Here is a 24,226-nt window from a genome sequence, read left to right as displayed (position 1 = left end):
TAAATTGGAAACCCTTAAATATAATTATCTGATTATTTATTTTTATTATTATTTTGAATGAGAAAAGTCATAGCATTACTTATTCACATCCTATTCCATATTTGGACGCCGGAAATTAATATGGAATAGAATAAAAGAGATGATAATTTTTTTTTTTTCTATTGATTATGAAATAAAATATATTTTTTAATATTTTATTATATTTTTAATTAAACACAATGATAAAATATATTATCCATCATTTTTATTATTATTTTTGCATGAGACATATTAATTTTAAGTCACATAAGATATATCCCATTTATCATAAATTTATTTTTTCATTAATTTTAAGTCACATAGAATAAAAGAGCCACTAATTTTTTTTACCATGAATAACTCCCCTGACTCACAATCACATTTAAATCAGCCACCAAATCAGAATATGTTTCTCGCCTCTTTCTTTCTTTCTTTCTTTCTTCCACATCACCGGGTGACTCTGTAGGCCTGCAAAACCAAACAAATATTTGGTGACTTCCCTTTGGAAACTCTTCATAAAACCAGTTTAAAAAAAAAAAAAAAAAACCGGTTCGAGCAACAATCGAAAATATAGAGAATATTTAAGAACTTTTATATTATACATAAGTGTCCAGTGTCTACACAAAGACTATGCTGAGAATTTGTTTTACTATTTAAGTTTTAGATATTTTTTTTCCAAAATAAATAAGAATTGTTCTGAAAAACCAACCCCAACAAGCCCTAGGTTTTTCTGATTTAACCAAAGCCATTGCAGACAGACATGATTAAAAGGAAAATTTCTGATAATAATACAAAAGCCAAACGAGTATGTACCTTGACCCGCTTCAACAGATCTTTGGCATTGCTGTCATTAGCAAAGTGATCTCGCACAGGCTGAACATACAAAGAACAGAATAAATAATTTAGGTTAGTGGCTCACCTTTCCTAGAATTTGAGAGAAAATTTACCTGGGAAGCACATTGGATAAGACTAGGAAAAGCTTACCTGTAGTATCTTATTTAAAGCCTTTGACAAAGAAGGTTTGAGATCGCCTGGATGTAGCTCCCCATTTGCATAGTCAGCAATCAATTCTTCGTAACTTTTGAAGATCCTGGACAACAGAGAAATGGGATAAAACCATTGATATTGGAGTTCAAGAGACTGGCATCTTCAACCCCAGCATTGAGAATTAACAAAACTGTATATACAAATGATAAATGGAGAATTGTAAATAAGTATCTGATCTGAGGGTGCATAAAACTCACTTATCTCCACCATTTTCAGCTTTGCGCTCTACTTTGAACTCGTTAAACCATGGGAAAATGATGTAATTCACATACTCCAAGCATGGATTTCCTTCAACAACTTTTGGAGGGCAGTAAGCCTTCTTTATCTTCACATTCACCTCGGCCTGTGACATGGAAAATGAAAACATTAGAAGAATAGGTGCCCAAATATAAGTTACATTCTCAAAATATTCCAGTTCAATGCCTCACTAAATCCATGTTATATATCCGAGTCCTACTAGGTCTCCATTCCATCTGGGAAACTGTGAGGGAAAGGACAAGGAAATGGAAAATAGAAAAGAAAGAAAAAGGGAAGGGAAAAAAAGTTTGAGCTCACTAAACTTTCTCTCTTCTCCTTCTACTTCATTCATATTTGAAACACAGAATAAGAATGTTGAAAATGCATAAGATTCAACATAATTCTTATTTTACTTCATTCCCTTCACATTTTCTATGAAAACCAAACAAGAAAAACCGATTCCTCTTTTTTTCCCTTTCCCTCAAAGGTTCTGATAACCAAATCAACTCTGCTCTTTCTGAATTGTTTAAATTCCCTTAAAAAAATGCTATACCTCTTCATCCTCCATGAAAATGGAGGATGAGGGGTCACTTTTTGACATCTTCTCCTGCCCTTGCTGTAGACCAGGTAGCATATCTGCAAATCACATATAAGCAAGGCCAATAATGAGTAGCTGATTGAAACAAATGCTATTGTAAATACAGAATTAGCAACAGTTGGAGGTTACGGTGTGACAAGATGATAGGCTTGTTCTTCATTTTGATATCATCACAATACTCTCTGGCAAGTACATTCACTTTCCTCTGATCCATTCCCAACTGGCAGATGTCAGCCTGTTCAAAAGAAAAACCAATTTACGTGATTCTCTGTGATGTGTTAACATAAAATCAACCTAGGCAACCCAGTGTGTTTGTGTATGAAGAGATATACAAGGTGGGAAAAAATGGATCCCAAATTCTGAAAGAAGAAAAGGTGGTTGCTGGCATGGACATCCCCATCAACATAGGCATTGCTTACTACTGCTACATTACATTTAACTTCAAGTTGTGATAGTCATCAGAAAATAAAAATACATGCATTACTCTAATTGTAAAACATCACACACCTTAAGGAAAAATATGTCAGCACATTGCATGCATGGGTATAGAATCTGAGCTGCACTCAATTCCTCCTGCTCGGATCGACCCATAATTTGAACACACCTACAAATGAAGAATATAAATATTTCCAACTTCACCAAATACTGTAAGCATCATTGACAGCAAAAATTAATGTACCTCATTATCCTAGGGAGCTTGTTCCTTCTAGCTATATCCATTACACGAGGCCAGTACTCATGTGCTCGGGCATTAATTTCTTTTGAAGACCACAAAAACTCAACTTTGCCTCCGTCAAGATCCATCCCAACAGCTTTCCATATTTCAATCAGATATCGTCCAACTGTTTCAATTTTCTTCAGATCACCCCCCATTTTATTGTTTAGCTGTGCAAACCAATCTGCAATCCATATCTTCACTCTGCACCCGGCAGAAGTGAGTTTGTTCACACTTATTGTCTTCATAACTCCCTGCACATAAAATAAAACAACCATATTGAACATAATATAATTCCGAAACCAGCCAACTACAAAGGAACAAGAAAAATAGCAATTCATGTTGACGTTTTTATAGGTAAATTATAAGAGATAGGACAGTACAGATTTAATATAAGTCAATCCCGCAAACTATAACTAGAAATGATGAAAAGGGAACACTCTGAATATGAAAATAGTACCTGAGCAATGTGCATTCTGCCAGAGGGTTCAAAGCCATCATAGCATATGGGTTCAGGTTTATTCCTCAGCAGATTCATCAGCTCATCCTCTTGTATACACTCCTCTCCCACACTCCTCACGATCCTGAACTTCTCCTCCAACGTCATCCTGATTCAAGAGAACATAATCTCCAAAGCTCAAAATTTGGACAATTCTTCACAAGGACACAACATAAATCACCGTGATAAACCACTATTTCACTGTTTTGGAACTGAGAATTAAAAGGAAGCAAAAAAAAAAAAAAAACTAGTTTTCAATTCTGTTAACACCCCCCGCCTCGAGTAGCTGAGCCGACTTCCACGAATTCCTCAAACAACAACAATGGAACACTCAAGACCCAACAAATTTTCAATTTTAGTCCCTTTTCACCCATTTTCCGAGCATTCAAACAAATCGAAAGAGTAGAAAAACAAAAAATTGCTTCTATGTGGAGAGAGAGGTGAAAGATTGATTCTTACGCGGGCGCTGGATTGGAAGAACTGGCGGAGTCGTGATTCTGAGAATCGTTGACAGATAGAGATTGCATGTTTGGAGTAGGGTCTGAAGCTTCGCTCTCCATTGGATCTGCAGATGGTGGCCGCTTCTTGGACTCTATTCTTTGTTAGGAATCGTTATTAGGGTTTCGGCTGCGTGCTTTGGACTTTGTACGGCTCTGGTCAACTGGATATTTGAAAACTTTGTCTGCTTGTATGGGCGGGTTAGCCCGATTGGGCCAACTCGTTTCCAAATTATACTTGCAGTTGGGCTTGGGCTTGGGCTTGGTACAGTGTCTTCATTTATTAAATAAAAAATAAAAATAAAATCTTAATGCATTTTGATCTCGTTATCCCCACAATTTCGTGGGATTTTGAAAAAAAAAAAATTAAACTATTTTTAAATTTATAACATTTTTCATAACATTAATTGAACGCGTATTTTGAAGAGATAACTTAAATTAAATTTTAAAGTTATTTTTTAAATAATATTTTTCATATTTAAATTATAATTATTTTTAAAATACAACTTCCAATTAATATTATAAAAAGCATCGTAAATTCATAAATACTTTAAAAAATATCATATTTTAATAAATATTTTTTAAATTTGTTTTATTTAAAAAAAATTCCAATTTGTAGCTTTTATATCAATTTTTTGTAACAATTTTTAAAAACTATATATTATTATTATTTTCAGTAGTAAAATTACATTTGAAACTCACTTCTAACCAATTTTCAAAATTGACTAAGCATATATTTTTTTTGTTAATAAATTGTTTTGTATTTTAATTTGCCATATATAAATTTATCTTAAACTTTAAGAATTATTTTCAAAATTTTGAAAATTTAAGATAATAAAAATTGTCTTGATTGTTTTATTTTCAAAAATTTTTAAATAATTCTTTTTTAATTAATATTATGTGTAAAAGTTATTACTTATTACTATTTTTTATTTATTTTAAAAACATACAATAAGAAGGTGAGGCAAAAAAAAAAAAAAATTCTTGTCCTTATTAAATATTTGATAATTTTTATATATGAAAAGACATTTGTGGTATTCCAGAAATAAATTTTTTTTTAGTAAAATTACGATTTTTGTTAACAAGTTGTAACGCAATAGCTAGTATATAGGACGGTTTAAAAAAAATTATAGATTTTAAAATCCACACATTTATACGTTTTTATGAGTTAGAAAAAAGGACATTTATTAGTTTATTGATTGTACATTTTTACATATTAAGAAAGCCATTTAAAAAATATAACAACCAAACACCTATAAATTATTAAATTCATTCAATTTTCAAATCAAACGGCGACGTGAATAGTCATAATGACGAGACCGTCCTTCTGAAAGCGTGGAAGGAACGAGACATGAATTGCTGCTTCCATGAGTAAATTTTTTAGGTTCCAAATTTGAGGTGGACCACTAAAAAGGCTTCGGCCTGAACGCGGTGACGCTTTCCTTTGTGCTTTATAGCCATCAGGGGCCCACTGGGCTCGGCCACACTCAATCCCCCAATTTCCAAAAATGAAAAAAATTGAAAAATGGAAAAATGAAAAACGACACAAAGCACCAGAAAGGCGGGAACACCAGTCCAAAATCACGGGCCAAATCTGCAATTTCACAATAATCGCAGACCCCTAAAATTTCAAAATCTCTGACTCAAACCATCTCTATTTCCCAACCAACGCACCTCCAACCTCGCCTTCTTTTTATTTTTTTTGCTCTCCGTCTTTCTTCTTCTCTGAAATACCGGACGCCTTTCGGAAACGTCGACGGGCCGATCCGGCCGCTCCGGTGATAGATCCGGCCGACGGTTCCAACCGGAAGTCGGAGCTCCGCGTCTGCGATTTTCTTGTTTCCAGATCTCGTTCCGAGCCTCAGCTTTCGGTTTGGTCAGGTTCGTGTTTTGATCCGCATTTCGTCGCGGTGTTTGTGTTTGTAGGAAGTCTAGGGTTTTGAGCGGATCTGAGGTGGGAGTGCTAAAATGCTGCTTGAGATTTTGCGTTGTTAGGCGTCCGGTTGCCGAGAAAACCGAGGGAAAAGGAAATGAAAGAAAATGAAGGTATTTGACGGTTTATTTTGGTTTTCTGTTGTTGTGGTTGTTTCCGAGAAAACGGGGAAGGTGGTGGACTCCAGTGAGACAAATAGCTGGATTAGGCACAGTTGAGAGTGCTTTTTTGTTGCAACGAAAAAGTTAAAGATTTGACGTGTTTGATTTGTTTGTTTGTTCATTTTTATATTTCATGCATTTTCTCAGCAACCAAATGGATTCTCAAGTTAAGGGTTTTTAAAATTTGAAGGTTACATGCTTTGTCTTAGTGTACATTTCTCTAGTTTATTGCATGTGCAATTAATTCCAAATACTTCCGTGAAATTGGTGTGCTGGTGATACATTGTGTACTTTATGGGAGAAAACTTCCGATTTGTGAGCCCCATTGTAGTCATCTCCGTTCTTAATGGAACTTCCTCCATTGTTTTCTTCCCTAGATTTGGGTTTGTTTAAAATTTTACCTGTTTTGCGCAATAGCTTAATTTGTTTCTTCTTTATCAAATTTCCATCAAAGGCTCTAAAAGATATCATTGATATTTAAGATGCTTTTGTAGTTTCTCCTGTTGAATTCATGGGTCTAATAGTTGAATTTATATCTATTATGCTAAGTTGCACTTATATCTATTTATTGTGTTCAGATGAAACAAGTCTTTAACATCATGTAGGCGGCTACTTCAATCAGGTTTCTTAATAGCATAGAATGGTCAGAAAAGCAAGATTATTGCAGACCCAAGGTTGAAACCTATATCTCCACCTCTCTAACATTAGGTTATTACACGTTCTTTATCAACCAGTACTAAGTTAGTTTGCTGATCAAGAACATAGATATCGTGATGCTTTTGTCTGTGGTTAACTGTTGATTTCTTTTTTCTCCCTCTTTGGACAGATCACATGATTTTATTATAATATCACATAGATTGTTTTGATTAAAGCAAACCAGATTAGGATTGTGCATAGCTTAATACTATTGGATTTCAACTTCTAATGTAACTGATGGTCACTGCATTTCTTTAGCAATGTGTGCACTTACTTGATTTTTGTTCTTTTCCTCCAGGGAGACTAGTATTTTCCAGATTAAAAAGTGTGGATGAGATTATTTCCTATTGGCACTGTGTCCATAATTGATCACAGAAGCAAAGTATTTCTCACGAGATCACCATGAATCCCCTGTCAGAATTACATATAAGTGAAAATGGAAGTTTTAAAAACTCAAATGAAGGTTACAACCCAGAAGTTGCTGAACAAATGGAAAGTTTTTATGGAACGATAGAGGGTAAGAAGTATACATTTTCTCCATCCCTCTCGTTGCACCAGTAACTCTGATTTTTTCTTCAGGTAACCAGAGCCAGATAACACAATTAGTGGAGTGGCTAAATGGTATACTTCCTTATTTAAGTTTGCCATTGGAGGCTTCAGAGGAGGACCTAAGAGCATGTTTAATTGATGGCACTGTTCTATGTGGCATTTTGAACAGGCTGAGTCCTGGTTCCATTGAAATGGTTGGATTATCTTTCTGTTTTTCTTTTTCCCTTAAAAAAGAAATTGAGTTGGAACCTTATCTTTAGGTATTTCTTTCCATTCTAATGAGTCCTTTATATTTTAGGGAGGCATCTCCGAGTCACATTTGGAGAATCTCAAAAGGTTTTTGGCAGCTATGGAAGAGATGGGACTACCAAGATTTGAACTATCTGACCTAGAACAGGTAATTTACAGTTCTTGCTTGCAAGGCAGTTATAGTTTGTATAGCTTCTGATGTCACAGCAGTTGGTATTAGAGGTGCATCTTTAGTTGATTGAACCCCACGACGAATGGATTCAACTTAAACCTATGTTTTTATGTTGAGAAAGTGAGGCTTGATCCTGAACTATGGGTCAAAGCAATTCTCTGTTGATAATTCTGACCCAGATGAGTCAACATGTAATTGTGGGTCATATAAATGGAATAACCTTTGAGGAAAACCTAGAAATTAGCCTTGGAAGTATCCCGATCAAAACCAACCTGAATTAGTTCAGTTTGGTTCTGATTTGGAATTGCCAGTTCCAATGCCAGGTCATTGTGCTTTTTGAGCTCATGGAGCCAATCCCCCCTGATTTGGTTTTCACTTCAAAATGGACTGATCAAACATGAACTGACTTGCACTCCTTCTTGGTAAGCAAGAATGACGACTTTAGTCCTGTAGCCTTTTGCTATTTCTTCTACCTCTTAGTTTCTTCTTTACTTATTTTAATCGATGACTGAAATATTGTGCAGGGATCAATGGATGCAGTTCTCCAGTGTCTTCAGACACTTAGAGCACATTTTAATTTTAATATTGGGGGAGAGAACATTCGGAATTATTCAAGAAAGAAATGGAATTTGTGCGAGGTAGAATGTTTGGAGGGATTTGATCGTTCTCAAGGAGATGCATCTTCCCATGGAGAACACTCTGATGAATTTGTAGAAGAGAGGAGGAATTCACTGGACTCTAAATTTCAACATGTTTTGCGTCGTTCTGTTTTCTCAGGTATGGTTGCTTTCATGAATGATGGGAGGAAATTAAAGATGTGTGAACTGGAGAATTAATTTCCTAGTGGCATTGTATAGTGATTAATATAGTAGCATGCCTGCAGCCTGCCACTGTGAATCCTGATTTGTATTCTGAGACTCTGCTATTCATTTCAAGATTTGTAGTAACCATTTGATGAGTAGTGTACCAATGCTTCCTTGACTATCAGAAGTGGTATTGAAAAAAAAAGGGCATGAGAAAAACTGTTGTTGCTCATATGACTTCTCATGATCACTACTTAAGCTGGTTTTAGTGCTCTCTCTCTCTCTCCCCAAAAAATAAAGTGCTACTTGTAAACCTCATTACATGATATTGACAGTTTGTGGGAAAAGACTAGGCTGATCAGTATCCTTTTTCCCTTGCTTCCTTCATGATTTATAGGAATTGGGCCTAGTGTTGTTTGAGCTTGGGCTCTTTACCTTATCAGCTCAGCGCTAATGCTTGGAATGGTCTATTTAGTTTAGTTAATAAGTGAGCCAAGATTCAGCTCAGTAGCAGTTGGTTTCTCTATCAGCTGAACATATGATCCCATGCGTAGCCTAAAAGTTCAGATAATAGGAGAGCCTTTGAGAATTGTGAATGTTTAGATAATTCTTTTAAATTTTTTTTTTGTATCTATTTTGGGATTGGGTAAGATTGTATATTGGGGAGGCTCCTTGTCGACGCTTGATTTTGTAGATTGGTTAGGAGCTCCATAGGGTCTGGATGTTTTTTGTGTGTCCGCGCCTTTTTGTTTTTGGTTTCTTGTATACATCGTGTATACTTTTCTTTTTAATACAATTGCTTTTACCTATCATAAAATAAAAAAAAATAAAAAATAAAAAATAAATAAAATAAAAAATATAAAATAAAATAAAATAAAATAAAATAAAATAAAAAAAACTACAAAATTTCATCAAATAATTCCACTGTGGGTTGATCAAATTTCTCTATCAGCTGAACATATGATTCCATGAGTAGTTTAAAATCCATAAAATTTCATCAAATAATTTCACTGTGGGTTCCCCAAATTTTAAGTCCCAAATGCCCCACATTTAATGCTAATAAAAGTACAATTGGATATGATTATGTTGTATGTGTTGCTTCAGTCCTTTAGTCTTTTGAGCATGATACCTGGATTTTGGTAAATATATATGCAATGTTGTTCAAACACCCCCAAATATGGAGGTCATATACACAGCATTTGTTGCAACCAAGTATGAAATGGAAGGAACTGGGAATTGAGGGAAGTGAGCTTGAGGCTGAGATGCATAATCTTATTTAGTTTGCCAAATGCCACAGGCTTTCTTTGCCATCTAAATAGTTAATATTGCTTATTGCTTATTGTTCTTTTTATCTTTATTTTTTTTCTCTTGATTTCTGTTTTTTGGTAGAGCCATCGGCTGCATCAATACATCATGTTGGACATAGGTTCCAGGAGGGGTTCCAATTGAAGCAAGGGGGTTATGCTAATTTTCCTGCTGCTAAAATTTCTGAATTAGTGGAACAAAAAAGTCTAGAAGTAATTTTCTCAACTATTTTTTTCGTTTGTGTATTGCTATTTGAATAAATTTTTTGTTTTTATTCATCAAAGCTTAAGTTTCCCCAGGTAGTTGGAATAGAGGCCTGAGCGAGTTGAGTATTTCAACTTTGTGCTATTCTCATGCTCTTTAGCAATTCTTATGTGCAGAACACCCCAACTCATCTGCTTTTCAGCATTCTGATCAATATTCTGGATGGGAGCATTGAAAGAAAGAATGGGGATGTACCTCATGTATGGCTGTGAGAGGGTGCATGGATGCTATTTTACTGAAGCACACATGAATTAATAAACTGTTGTATTTCTTTTCCTTTATTGGTCTCAAGTATAGGCTTCATTGCAAACCTTTAACAAGTTTTCACCATTTGTGTAGCGAGTTGCATTTCTGTTGAGGAAAATTATCCAAGAGATAGAGCAGCGAATTTCTACTCAAGCAGAAAACTTAAAAAATGTAAGATGCTTCAAATAATATTCTGTCTAACAATTTTGTTCACTGTTCTTTAAATGTCTTCAATGTTGCATGCCACAGCAAAACAATCTTTATAAGGCTCGTGAAGAGAAGTATCAATCAAGAATAAGAGTACTTGAAACCCTTGCAACTGGGACCACTGAAGAAAATAGGGTAATTTTAGTGTTAGAGCTAAATCCATACATATATTTCTGCTCATTTTAGTTATTCAGCCAATTGATTTAAACTGTTGACCTTACTTCTTATAGGTTGTTATGCACCAGCTGCAGCAAATAAAGGTGTGATTCTAATCTTTGGTCCCTGTTTCTGATACATAGCTAATTAAGGATGTTTCTTGTTGTTGATCCCCAATTTTCAAGGACATATTCTTATTATATTAGTCATAACCATGGCTGAAGAACAATTTCATGCATAACAATCCTATATGTCATCTATAAATTTTTTGAACTGCAATGACATTTCCACCGGGGGTAGTAGGATATTGGGATCATATAAGAATGCCAAACTGGAGTGCAAATTAGCTTATGTGAGTTCTTCAATAACTCTAGTCAATGAGGTTGGTTGAAAGGAGAGCTATTTGTCCAAAGATAAGAGCAACCACACAACATGTTCAAGAGTCCGGACCAAAATTTATAACCGAAAATGGAATATTGTTGCTAAAGTGGATCATTTTTTGTATGATTTGTCATCAGAAAGGGCATAATAAACTAAATGCTAAATCCTATAGGTTAAGAATTAGATATGTCCTCCATGTTTCTTCAAGATTTGATGATCCTGTTGTCTTCTTACTTTATGGCCCTTAAAATCATGACAAAATTCATCTTTTGATTGCATTTGTCTTGTAATTCTTAAATTTTCAATAATCTCTTGACAGTGTTCAATGCACTTCAAACATGAATATCTGTGCATAACACCATTGTTGTTATTACTTAAAGATGCAACCTGTTTTCACCTAAAAATGTTTAGGGTTTTGGCTAGTAGTGTTTCTAACTTTTTGTACATTGCTGTTATCTGTTTACTTTTCTTCTTGCAGATTGAAAATACCAAAATAGAAGAGAGGAAAAAACTTGAAGAGCAGGATGTGGATAGATTAATGAAGGAGAAGGATCGTAGTGATAATGAGATTTTGGCACTTAAAGAGGAACTTGAAATGGCCAGAAAGACACATGAGAAACATTGCTTGCAATTGGAAACACAAGCTAAGGAAACCAAAGTCGAATTGGAGAAAAAATTAAAGGAGCTTGAGAATCTTCTAACAGATTCAAAGAAGAAGGTGAAAGAACTGGAGGCATTTTCTGAATCCAAATCTCGAAGATGGAAAAGGAAAGAACTCAGATACCAGAATTTTGTAGATTCTCAATTTGGAGCTTTGCAGGTTCTCATTAAATGTCATGCTCTTAACATCGTGTTGCTTTGATGTTGACTTTTGTAATACTAAGTTATCATACTACTTAGGAATTGAGGGTGGCTTCTGACTCCATAAAGCGAGAAGTTTTGAAGACACACAGGACTTACTCTGAGGAATTTAATTACTTAGGTAGGGTTTGTTTAGCATCTTAAACTTGTGCATTTATGCTGGCTAGGCATTTTATCACATTGAAAACTTCTTACCTTGAACAGGAATGAAGCTTAAGGGTCTAACTGAGGCTGCTGAAAACTACCATATGGTTCTGGAAGAAAATCGGAGACTGTATAATGAGGTTCAAGATTTGAAAGGTACAATGCTTAGCATTTCTTGGTTGTTTTGGTTTTTTGCCTTTTGTTTTCTGGCTTATTGTTTTTTTTTTTCTTTTCCTCATTAGGAAATATTAGGGTGTATTGTCGGATAAGGCCATTCCTTCCAGGGCAAAGTGAAAAGTATACAACCATAGAATATATTGGTGAGAATGGGGAATTGGTCGTTGTAAATCCTGCAAAACAAGGAAAAGATAGCCGTAGGCTGTTCAAGTTCAATAAGGTGTTTAGTCCAGCAGCCACTCAAGGTTATCTTCTTATAATATTTTATATTTGGCCTTGTTTCTTTATTTGTATATCCTCAGATTTCTATTCCACTTAGCATGCTTTTGTTAGGAAAGAACTTTTAACTTACTACCTTTATTTGTATATACGTTGTGTTATCAGAGGAGGTATTTTTAGACACTCAACCATTAATTCGATCCGTACTTGATGGATACAATGTCTGTATATTTGCCTATGGTCAAACTGGCTCTGGAAAAACCTATACTATGGTATGTACCCACTTTATTTTTCATCCAAAAAATATGTTAGAGATTACTATTTGTACTTCACACTGTTCCTTTTGTTTCTCCAGACTGGGCCTGATGTATCTTCCAAAGTGGACTGGGGGGTTAACTATCGAGCTTTGAACGATCTTTTCCATATCTCTCAGAGCAGAAAAAGTTCCATCATGTATGAAGTCGGTGTCCAAATGGTTGAGATATATAATGAACAAGTGCGAGATTTGCTCTCGAGTGATGGTTCTCAGAAAAGATATCCTTTCCTTCAATTCAATACTTGTTTCAAATTTATTTGTGAGGTTTCAGTAACAGTTGGGTTTTTAACTTTATTGCTTGACTGGATGTACTTCTAATGGATGGATGATATATCCTTTATTGCATTTGGTTTAGCGAAACTACTACTTTTTAACTTGCTTCTGTCATGAAAATTTTTTGTACCCTTTAACTTGCACACACTTGGGATTTGGAGTACCACTCAACCAAATGGTTTAGCTGTCCCTGATGCAAGCATGCACCCTGTTAAATCAACCGCAGACGTACTGGAATTAATGAATATTGGATTAATGAATAGGGCTGTAGGAGCCACTGCGCTAAATGAGAGAAGTAGCCGATCTCACAGGTTTTACTTAGATATAATCTAGTTCATCTCTTTTAATTCTAACCACTTCAGCTCTTTGGGTGTATTTCTCATTTGATTTTGTATGCAGCATTCTCACTGTTCATGTTCGCGGCTTGGACTTGGAGACTGATGCTGTTCTGCGTGGAAGTTTACATTTGGTAGACCTTGCAGGCAGTGAAAGAGTACTTCGCTCTGAAGCAACTGGGGACAGGCTTAGGGAAGCACAGCACATAAACAAATCACTATCAGCTCTTGGAGATGTAATATTTGCTTTAGCACAAAAGAGTCCTCATGTGCCATACAGAAATAGCAAACTAACTCAAGTCCTTCAAAGCTCTTTGGGTACATATCCTTCTGGTTTTTGAGTCTTGTGGTTGAACCATACCGTTTATCAGTGTGCTTTAAGATTGGGAATTTGACTTTGTAGTTGTCAACATTTTCTTGCCTGGGCTTGTTTGACCGTTTCTTTTTCCTACTTTATAGGAGGTCAAGCGAAGACCCTTATGTTTGTACAGCTTAATCCTGATGTGGATTCCTACTCCGAAACTATAAGTACCTTGAAGTTTGCCGAGAGAGTCTCTGGTGTTGAGTTAGGTGCTGCAAGGAGCAACAAAGAGGGAAGGGATGTTAGAGAACTTATGGAGCAGGTCATTACGTTTATTATAATTTTCATTGTTTGACTTCTATGCATTAAGATTTTATGAAGTGCAGTTCCCTTGTGTTTGCTATCTTCTGATTCCCTGTTGATCTTGAAGGTGGCATTCCTCAGGGACTCAAATGCTAAAAGGATCTGGAGATTGAACAGTTGCAGCAGGTTAATGTCAACTCCACTAGTGGAAAACGTGGTATGAACTCACTAAGGTATGGGTCTGCTTCTCCAAGAAGACATTCCATTGGGGCTTCTCGTCAAAGTCACAGGCTGCCACAAGGCAAAGGCTCAGGTCTTGTTCAAAAAGCGGCTTCTGATCTGGACAATTGCTCAGAGTACAGTGACAAGCATTCTGAAGCCGGTTCTTTGCCATCAATCGATGATTTTAGACATAAGGAATGTTTTGCCCAGTCCAAGCTTGCTGGGGGAGATGTAGGCCAGAATTTTACTGAAGACATTGAGCTATTAGGATTTGGGGATGCAGATTCTGAGGAGAGATTAAGTGATATATCTGATGGGGGCCTGTCAATGGGAACAGAAACTGATGGTTCAATCAGCAGTATTGTGGAGTTCACACTTTTCCCCGAAGCTGTAAAACCAGCAGAGAACACAGAGAAGATAGAGAAGTGAGTTTTTTGTTTCCTTGAGTTTCTTATTGCTGCTCAAACACTTTTTTGACGCTTTTATTTATTTATTTATTTTTGATAGATTTAAAGCAAAGGGAAATACATATGTTATCGGTCATCTGGGCAGGGGTTAGCTTGGCCACTTTCAAGATCTTTTATTCAATTTTGATGTTAGAAGATACTTTGATAAGCCAACATGGCCACATATTGAATGTGGTTATTTGGAACATTGTAGTTAGAGAACATTTGTTGCATAAGAGCAGATAGCATAGAATTGAGCTTAATGCAACTGGATAACCAAGAGTTGGCATTTGTTCCCCTTAATGACACTTCTACAAATGTTTATTTTCATGTTTGTTACCTATATTGCTGCTGCACCTGAAAACACTTCTGAAATCTTTGTTTGTCTTTTTTCTCCTCTGCATAATAGTGCATGGAAATTACAGAACATGTTTGCTTTATTTGTACTTTGTGAATGAAGGACCTCCTTTGGAGTCTCTGTACTATTATAGAAAATATCAGTGTTATTTATTTATTTATTATTTATTATATTTGTTTGTTCTATTTTCTAGTGTTGGGGGAAACTTGGGCACCATACATTGGTTACTCAATGGATCCTCCATTTTTCTTTTTTACTGAAAAACTATCCTGATCAAATATAGCTAATGTTTTTTTCTCCCTATTCTTGAATGGTTGAGTGCAGGTCGACCATGCCATCTAAACTTCCCAGGATCCCCCAGAAGCAGGGTCCATTGAGGTCTTCTCGGTTGCCATCGTCAAGCAAGAGTGCCTCGAAGGTTGCATCAAGTAAGTGAACCAAGTTACCCAATGTTTAGCTGTTTTCCTTGGAAGGTGAAGTGGGCATGCCCTTCCTGTCTAGCCCATAATCCTTCTAGTAATTTTCAATATTTTAGTCATCACTGATCACCTGCCCATCTCTTTTCTTGCAATGCTCCCCAGGTTCTAGGAAAACCCCTGCTGTTGCCAGCTCATCCTCGACCAAGCTCACCAAAAGATGGCAGTAAACTTTTGAAGGGAACTTGAAGGCAAAGCAATTTGGACATCTAAAGAACCCGCTCCTAGTCTAGTCTATACTTCTAATTTTAAGTTTATCATATCCCTAGCTTCCACATATCTCATGGGAATGCTTATGTTGAGAGAGGTAATCGGGAACCTAGTCAGTTTGTAATGTATATACTTTAGGATAGTGGTTGTATCACCTCCTATTTGCTGGCTTTCACCATGAATGTATCATTTTTTAAATGTTTTTATCGCAATGCTTGGGTCAATGACCCAGAAAACATGAGAAGCTATGTAAGTTTAGGATCTTACGGATCGTTGGGTTTGTTATCAGTTTCCATCGTTTCTGTTCCTTTTCCTAACCACCCAACAATCAAATGCCAACTTAGGAAGACAAAATTAAGGCAATTGGGCCGCTCCTATCCATCCCCATTATCCTCAAAATCAATTTCCTGATATAGCAATTTGGCATCTGCTTCTAAGATCACTTACCAGTCAGAACAGTTGAAATTCTCTGTTGTTGATTTGAGCCTGTCATGCTTTGCCGTATGCATGGAGCAACGCTATTTCGCGTGAATTGGTTCGACAGACACGGGAGTGAAGGCCTTTTGCGTTGTATGAGATTGAGGTTTGGGTCCTTTATATTGTCTGTGAAGAAGACATTCAATGGACGTTTCACCTTTCTGAGCAGCCTGGCATGGACATGGAGGGTGCTCCGATGCACGCTAATCCCATCTGAGGATGACATGTACCCAATAGACAAATTTCAGACGATCGAGTGCTTAAAACTCATTTTCCTTCTGTTTTATTTATTTATTTTAAACATGAGTAAAGAAGTGAGGATTACAAGTTAAAAATCTTTGGTCAACAACTTAAATTTGTGAATCATGCCCAACAGGTCTGGGTGGTGTAGTTGGTTATCACGCTAGTCTCACACACTAGAGGTCCCCGGTTCGAACCCGGGCTCAGACACGTGTTTTTACTTTATAAGTTTTTATTATCATATCATAAATATTTAAAAACTAAAATTACAAAAGTCACATTAAAAATCATTATGTATAAACACACACATCATAACATTTGTAATCTTTAAAAAAAAAGTCACACTAAAAATAATACATCTATCCAAAAAAATCAATTTGAAGTGTAACATCAATTCCCATTCATGAGGCATTTGGTAGAAGAAAAGAATCTCAATGGGGTCAATCCCAAACCACAAAGTTGTGAAATATCTAGCTCCAAAAATGTCCTATCTCTAATGAGCCACTTACATTTGGGAAGCTGCATGCTGGTCCATTAATTATCTTCTACTACACGCCCACCAAAAGAAAATTCCCTTCTCATTCATTTCCACCGCTTGATCATCGATTCATCAACCCCCCACAACCCCACCAATCACCACGATGGGTTCCTAGGGAGCCCGACCGTCAACGTCTCTCGTATACAAGGGTCCAAAACCATACGGAACTGCTCGTAACACTGGAATTTTCCGAGCGTTTTCCTGACGGTGAGAGATTCACCTGGCTCACGTTAGCCTATCCGTATCATGTCGGATTGAAATTGAGCGCAATTGCGGAATTTAAACTTATGCTCAAAACCCTTCTCTACTTAAACCCTACTTTTTTCTTTTCTGGAAGACACTGCAGCATTTTCTCGGGAAAATGAACTGCAGCCGTATATCAGAACTGGTGTCCGGTGGTGGACGAGCGAACTCATCGAGGTTTCAAATACTGAAACTCGGGATTTTTGCATTTCAATCTCTGTGTTGAGTCTATATGTTTCTTCTTTACCTTGTTTGGCTGCTGAGAACACTGGCGACACGAAAAGAACAATGTGGATATTGTCCTTTTTATGTTGACTTGATTTCTAGTGTTCTGTAGATGTGTATTTGTATTGGATTGGATTTGATATGCTTGTTCGATCGAGCTATGTTTTGCATTTCTACTAGTAAATGGTGTTTGAAGGTTATTTACATTTTGATTGGTAGATGCTTCGTGGGTTTTGTTTGGATTATTGGTTCAAGGTTTTTGCATTGTGTGGGTTAGTCTAATTTCTGTTATTTTATATGATAATTTTCAGGGGCCCCGTATTGCTAGTCAATTTGGTGTATCCTAGTAGATCAGAGGGGGCTAAGCTTGGGTAACACTCAGCGGGGAAGGAATTTTCAGGTAAACAAATTTAATTCATGCTCTTCATTTGAGGTTCTTATCATTGATGTTTTGATTTAATTTCCTTTATATTCGTGATTTAAATTTATTAGAGTTTCAAACTCCAATTTGCCATGTTTAGGTTCTTTTAAATTTTTATTTTTACACATTTAGTCATAGGCCTAAAAGAAGGATAGATTTCTAAACCTTGTTGAACCTTTATGAGCCACAGTTCAAAGGGTTGTTAATTGAATGATGAAGCATTACATGTGATTAACAGGAAAAACTTGGTTTCTCAGAGTTCCAATCCTCATCATGGAATGTAAAATGTATTTTTAATCAACTCCTTTTCTGAACTTCGTTGAGTAGGATATGAATGGAGTTGGAATCGAATTCATTTTTCAATTGTTCTTTAAATTTGTTAAATCCATAGCCAGTAGTTAGGATTGTCTAAGTGCATCTAATGGTTATCATTCTTGAACTTTTTCCACCTTTTTAAAAATAAAAAATTGTGAATTCACATTTTACTGTTTTACTTTTTTTGTGTGATTAATGGGGGTTTATTGATTCAGTAATGTAGATCATGCCCACACTTGAACTACATCTCAAATCTTTTTTCCTTGGTATAAACTGTGGCCTTTATAGTCTTAAACACTCGTATATCTATCACTATTATTTTTGCTATCATGTGGAATTTTATTATTCTTAGTTTAATCCTACAAGTTAATTCTGAACACTTCACGCTGCTTCAATTTGGAATCTTGGTTCCAATAGCCTGCCTTGTGAAATAGACTGTCAATATAGGATGTGCAGGTGACTCCATATGGTTGGGGTTAAGGTTTGCTTGAGTCTGTCTTTATTCTACAGACAGTGGATTGTATTGTCAATTCCATTTTTTTTTTTTTCGCAAATTTTATTAATATGAAAGTAACAAGTTCATAACATGATTTCTTTTGGTTTACATTCAATGATGAAATTTGCTAATTCCTTGTTGCTGTTACTTTTTTGTCAAGACATTGTTTTACTAGCTTCTCTGAGGAAGTTTGTGAAAGATTTGAGAAAATGGGTTTCTGTAGTAAACAGCCCAAAAGAGATCAACCTTCAACCAATTACAGATATAAGTCACTCAAGCAGGCATCTTTTGAGTTTGTCCATGAAGATTATGGCGGCACTCTCCCTGATAATGATAATAGAAGAGCTAAAGTAACGGAATCCAAGTCTTGTGAGATTCTGAGCACAACCGAGCTCATCTCAGCAGTTGGCCAAATATGGGATCGTGCAAGCCGTCCGCTTTCTATTTTCCAACCCAAAGCAAATTCAAAACACAATGACACGGACAGTAAGAAAGAGAAGGTATTATGTTATCTTGGTGGAGAAGGATATGTCAGGGTACCTACTTCAGCCAATAGTAAATACTTCTGCATTGATTTGAAGACTGCTAGCCTTTTTTCACCCATGGTGCAGCCAAACATTGAGCATTTAAATATAACCCAAAAAATGTCTTTGTTTGAACCTGGTAATGGAAACAATGCACATTCTTTTTTCTTGAGATGTCTGCGTGGTGGTGCGAACATGCCTAATGAGACTTGGAAGGAAATGGGGCTTACAAATGTAGGAATCTCATATGATTTGGGAAATATATATAGATGGATGAGTAAAATAACTCTTGATACACTAAGATCTCCGGTTGATATTACCCAAATTGAGAACAAGAAAATTAAAGAATGTTGCATTTCAAAAGATGCAACTAATACTGCAGGTTGCGGAATTAACATTGATGTCGCTATCCCTGCAAATCACCCGGCCACTGAAAGTGCTGACTGTTGTACTGATGTTACAGAAGGTAATGGGGCAAATGAAAGGGTGATGAATACAGGGGTGTCTATTAGCTCTTTGTGCACAGACTATTTCCTTGGGGCTGACCATGGTATAGCAGCTGGTGGTAGTATTTCTAGAACCCCAAGTTCTGAACTTCATGCAGACTCTAATTTCTTATCATCCACTGATTTTGCTTTTGAAGAATGCCAACACAAAACAGAGGGTGTTGATCGACAGAAAGAGTTTGTCACTAAGGATAAACTGAAAATGGAAACTTGCCCATCAAAACAGGATAAACATCATTATGCGCTTGCAAAACAAGAGCATGCTTTTGCAGGAGCATTCGCTGGAGTATTTGTTAGCCTTTGCCTGCACCCTGTAGATACAATTAAGACTGTCATTCAATCTTGTCAGGCAGATCAGAAGTCTATCTTCTCTGTTGGAAGATTAATTATTTCTCAAAGAGGTACGTTGTTTCTTATAAGAACTGCTGGTCACTTGTCTTAGGTGAGCTTGTTGAAATGGCCTTGTTAAACTGGTGGGGAACCTTTTTTCAGGTTTAGCAGGATTTTATCGTGGAATTACTAGCAATATTGCTTCTTCAGCACCAATTTCTGCAGTTTATACCTTTACATATGAATCGGTGAAAGGAGCTTTGCTTCCTCTTTTTCCCAAGGTAATTTACGTGTGTGTGTGTGTGTGTGTATGTGTGTGTGTGTGGAACTCTTTTTTGTTTTTCTTTGGTGGTGGTGGTTGGGTGGGAGGAGTGTTTGGGGCACACCATATTTGTTTGATTTTTTGATAGTGATGTGGTGGGGTTTGGGCACAGGTAACACATTGGTGGAAGCAGGTTTTGGGTCAAGTGTGAAGGCTAGAAGTTTATTCTGGCATTTGTTCTTAGTATAACAGATGTGATGCTTAGTGTCATTGTGGAGCACTTAATCATTTTTTTTATGCAGGAATGTCACTCTATTGCACACTGCATGGCAGGTGGTTGTGCAAGCATTGCTACTTCTTTCATTTTTACTCCCAGTGAGCATATAAAGCAACAGATGCAAATTGGTTCACACTATCAAAACTGCTGGTATATATTTAAGATCCTGCCATTTGCTTTTTCTATGCAACAAATTCAATGTTGCTCACAATTTTAATATGCAGTAATGTCATCTCTATTGTCTAGAATTTTATTCAAACAAAGGTGGTATAATGTAGTGTGGAAAGAATTTTCCATTATTCCCCTCTTAATATCATTCTTATTATCTAAGCTGTTTTACAAAATGTTGAAACTATTCTTTGGGATTTTCCTATGTCTCTGTGTCACAAGTTCTGTATTTGGAAATAGTTTGGAAATTTGCTTTTGATTTGCTTTGAATTTCAAGTATAGGACCTTAAGATATTTTGATTATGGCTGGAAGACCAGTATGAGATGGAAACTTCTCCTCTATAATTTCATTGATGTTTTGGATAGTACTTTAGGAGTGGAACTCTTTTTCTTTTCTTTCCCTTTTTCCTTTTCTTTGTATACATCTCATATACATGAGTTTCACTTCCCTTTTTGGAAATTTTTTTAATGAAATTTTACTTAAAAACAAAAAGATATTTTGATTGTGGCATGATTTTTCAAATGAGACTTTCTTTTTTTGGCACTATGTTACTCTGCAGGAATGCTTTGGTTGGAATTATTAAAAAGGGCGGTTTGCCTTCACTATATGCGGGTTGGGGGGCTGTGCTCTGCCGAAATGTTCCACACTCTATCATTAAGGTTAGGGTTATCTTAGATGCATATGATCTATCTTCTATTGAGACCACTGTATTGGATCAGTTTTGTCACAGTCTGATATTTTTTCAGCTTGTCCTTTTCCAATCCTCCCTTCTCCAGCAAGTGATATTTGTGGTTATTATATTAAAGATTTTGCTGATCACGCGCAGTTTTACACATATGAAAGCTTGAAGCAATTGATGTTGCCATCACTGCAGCCTAATGCCAAACCCAACACATTACAGACGGTTTGCATCTTTTCCTCCCCTCTTCCTTTGCACATTTAAGTCCATTGGGGTATTTTGGTTGTTTTTTTTTTTTTTTTGGTAGACAAAGGCAAATTGAAATGAGAAAAATGCCAAAAACAGGGGGCGCACCCTACGTATACAAGCAGTATACATCAAGAGCCCAACCAGGCTCCCAAAAAGAAAGAATAGACCTAGAGAGAGAGAAGAAGGCTAGCCACAATAAAGAGCACCCAAAAAATTCAGAAAAGAGGGATTATCCAACTCCAAAAACTGCTGAGACCACTCTAACAGTGATTGGATAAAGAGATTCCTCAAACTTTGATCTGACAACTCTTCCTCTTGGAAAGTTCTTCGGTTTCGCTCCCCCCAAATACACCAAAAAAGACAAATCCGAGCTAATCTCCAAATTGCTCTTTTCTTCTTCCTTAGCCCCCTTAACTTTCCATTCTAGAAGAACATTTCTCATTGAAGCTGGGAACATCCACACCAAACGGAAAGATGTTAACAATAAAGTCCAAAGCTCCCTTGTCTTATCACAATGAATCAAAATATGGTTAGCTGATTCTTCTCTGTCTTTACAAAGGCTACACCTATTGACCATGGACCAACCCCTCTTCATTAACGTGTCTAATGTTAATGAAGAGGAGCACACGATCCCCAAATCTCTTTGGCTGGGAATAATAAATTGTTCTCAGCCCTTAAAGACTTATAATATGATTTGACACTAAAATTTCCCCTCCCATCGTTCTTCCAAACTAAGGAATCCTCCCCTTCTTGAACCTTTAATGCAGAAATGTGTTCCAAGAAACGAGTTGGTTGTTTTTATGATACCTAGGCAACTAGTTTTATTTCATTTAGTTTTCAGTTATTGGAATTGTTGTTGCTGCTGCTTATGAAGAGCACTTTAATGGTATGAACAATGGAGCTATCTGTGAGAAATTTCTTTCAAAAAGAATAGCTTAAATAATTTTTGTACTCTTACAGCTAGCTTGTGGAGGACTCGCTGGGTCTACTGCTGCTTTTTTTACTACTCCTTTTGATGTGGTGAAGACAAGATTACAGACACAGGTTTGTAATTTGTAAGCTGTTTCCATTGAGCTACTGCATTTGCATTGGACTTAGCCCAAAGTAATCAAGTTGTGCTGTTAGAGACATTCAATCATCAATTATATGATGGAATTGAATGTTTATGCTTGTGCTAGTTCTTTTTTTTTTTTTTTTCAAATAGCTGTTCAAGAGAAGTATGAAGCATAATTTTGAATCCTTTGATTTGAATAAACACTAAGGCATCCTGTTGAAGTTAAAATCTAAACTCTGTTGACATTTCTGTTGCCTCAAGTTTCAACTAATCAGAATTTCTCAACCAACATCGGCACTCCACAATGCCAATCCCTTACTGTCAGTAAACAATTGGTTCTAAAAGATTCTTCACATTTGATAGCCTTTCTGAAATTCCTTATATGGGTGATTTAACTAAAGCTGAATTGATCCTACTAAAACTTCGCTTGATATAATCATCTTCCATTTCAGATTTTTATAACTGGTTACATGGTTTGTAATGTTTCTGACATAGTGGTTGTTATGTAGATTCCTGGATCCATGAAACAATATAATAGTGTGTTTCACACACTTCAAGAAATAAGCAAGCATGAAGGGTTGAGAGGTCTCTACAGGTATGATTGCATTAGGTTTTACATTTTCAAACTGTTATCTTATTACATTAAATGGGAAATAATGGAATTGTGAAGTTTATGAAGTAACTTTATTCATGGGTTACATCTCTTTAGGTTAGCTATATGGTAGTCCTTGAGCAAGTTGCAAAGCTGGTTTGGCTACTATTTTAGAAAATGTTTCTTCGGCCAGCCACCGTGGACTGGTCCCTTTTCTGCTTATAGATCTTATGATACTGTGGTACTGTAATTTTGATCTGATGATTAATCTCATTCTTTCTTATCAGGGGATTAACTCCGAGATTGATAATGTATGTGTCACAAGGAGCGCTCTTTTTTGCATCATATGAATTTTTCAAGAGTTTATTTTGTTTGGAGATGCCAAAACTTCATGCACAAACGATCCCAAACGAGCAATACATGGAAGGTGATTCAACATCATCATTGCCATCTGCACCATCATGACCAACTCTGATCTTGCATTCTTAGTCATCTGAGAGCACGTAACTCTCAGACAGTTTATTTGTGGTGGCATGGCGGTAAAGAAGTGAAGAAACCCAAGTGTTACTATCTTTTGAAGCTTCTGGGAAACCATTTAAGGGAAATGGATGCACAAACTTATTTGGAAAAGCCTGAGACAAGCTGTTGTACCAGTTTTCTTGATCATGCCATTCATTCATTTAGGCCATTTTGCCTCATTGGCAAAATTTTAACATCATTGCATCAGCTATGGCGGAGGTCTCTGTACCATTCGGATTGAATCATTCATATTCCTTATTCTTGAAGTGTAGTAAGAAGCCAATAAAGCATAGTTTGCCTAGGAGGTGGCTTGTATCATTCTGGTCATATCATTTATATTTCATTTCATTGAAGTGTATATCAGATTAATAAAGCTTTGTTTCCCACCTTATAAATCAAGGAATTGCAGAGATTGTCTTCGACGAAGTACCTTTTGAGTTGGATTAGGAGCCAAAAGTCCAGAAAATGTTTGGTCTCATTTCAGCAGCTGCCAACCTTTAATAGCACAGAGCCATAAACATTCAGCTTTGAGCTTGATAAAAGGAGAAAGGCCTTTAAGTTAATGGGGAATTGGATTTAAGGGGAACATAATTATTGGACGAAGGACATGCCAACCACCGAGGAGTCCCAAATGCCCAGCAGGCATGACCAGACACAACAGGCCACGAAGATGTCTTTTGGGAAGCACATGATCAAGGAACATTCCAAAGTAAAGCAACCCAGGGCCCAGAAGGAA

The 24,226-nt window shown here is 36.4% G+C and overlaps 3 protein-coding genes and 1 non-coding gene across 7 annotated transcripts; 3 read left to right on the top strand and 1 right to left on the bottom strand.

Annotated features, from left to right (window-relative positions):
• Window positions 1–300: 300 nt before the first annotated feature.
• Window positions 301–3,748, bottom strand: LOC117926962 (tyrosine--tRNA ligase 1, cytoplasmic-like). Its single transcript, XM_034846306.1, has 10 exons — window positions 3,574–3,748; window positions 3,076–3,223; window positions 2,580–2,869; window positions 2,408–2,504; window positions 2,030–2,135; window positions 1,856–1,938; window positions 1,263–1,408; window positions 1,003–1,108; window positions 832–891; window positions 301–486 (listed from the first exon to the last, which is right to left on the bottom strand). Exons 1-10 carry the CDS (start codon window positions 3,672–3,674, stop codon window positions 466–468), a joined length of 1,158 nt encoding a protein of 385 aa, XP_034702197.1. The 5' UTR covers window positions 3,675–3,748; the 3' UTR covers window positions 301–465.
• A 1,473-nt stretch (window positions 3,749–5,221) lies between these two features.
• On the top strand, window positions 5,222–15,667 carry LOC117904863 (kinesin-like protein KIN-14J). The gene is given in 24 exon segments (XM_034817658.1): window positions 5,222–5,657; window positions 6,284–6,379; window positions 6,700–6,918; window positions 6,981–7,144; window positions 7,249–7,347; window positions 7,896–8,148; window positions 9,564–9,691; window positions 9,860–9,943; window positions 10,083–10,160; window positions 10,239–10,331; window positions 10,427–10,456; window positions 11,212–11,553; window positions 11,634–11,715; window positions 11,799–11,894; window positions 11,981–12,160; window positions 12,300–12,406; window positions 12,490–12,668; window positions 12,870–13,034; window positions 13,123–13,376; window positions 13,518–13,681; window positions 13,790–13,814; window positions 13,817–14,309; window positions 15,013–15,116; window positions 15,270–15,667. Coding segments are annotated over 22 exon segments (3,300 nt in total). The 5' UTR covers window positions 5,222–5,657; window positions 6,284–6,379; window positions 6,700–6,803; the 3' UTR covers window positions 15,335–15,667.
• Window positions 15,668–16,227: 560 nt separating this feature from the next.
• On the top strand, window positions 16,228–16,301 carry TRNAV-CAC. The gene has a single exon. It is a non-coding gene; the product is annotated as a tRNA-Val (tRNA).
• A 342-nt stretch (window positions 16,302–16,643) lies between these two features.
• LOC117904887 lies at window positions 16,644–23,919 on the top strand. Of its 4 annotated transcripts, none has more exons than XM_034817706.1 (10): window positions 16,646–16,836; window positions 17,409–17,497; window positions 18,490–19,760; window positions 19,852–19,970; window positions 20,254–20,378; window positions 20,957–21,056; window positions 21,224–21,301; window positions 22,286–22,369; window positions 22,889–22,974; window positions 23,259–23,919. In XM_034817706.1, the coding sequence occupies exons 3-10, from the start codon at window positions 18,539–18,541 to the stop codon at window positions 23,434–23,436; spliced, it is 1,992 nt and encodes a 663-aa protein (XP_034673597.1). In that variant the 5' UTR covers window positions 16,646–16,836; window positions 17,409–17,497; window positions 18,490–18,538; the 3' UTR covers window positions 23,437–23,919. The 4 variants fall into 4 exon arrangements, 3 of the variants coding, with proteins under 3 accessions (XP_034673597.1, XP_034673589.1, XP_034673605.1); XM_034817698.1 differs by having other exon boundaries at window positions 16,646–17,049; XM_034817714.1 differs by lacking the exon at window positions 16,646–16,836 and adding an exon at window positions 17,064–17,293.
• The last annotated feature ends 307 nt before the right edge of the window (window positions 23,920–24,226 follow it).

Source organism: Vitis riparia, chromosome 2 (assembly GCF_004353265.1).
Source record: "Vitis riparia cultivar Riparia Gloire de Montpellier isolate 1030 chromosome 2, EGFV_Vit.rip_1.0, whole genome shotgun sequence".
NCBI lineage: Eukaryota > Viridiplantae > Streptophyta > Magnoliopsida > Vitales > Vitaceae > Vitis > Vitis riparia.
This window is presented reverse-complemented; position numbering and strand designations above follow the sequence as displayed.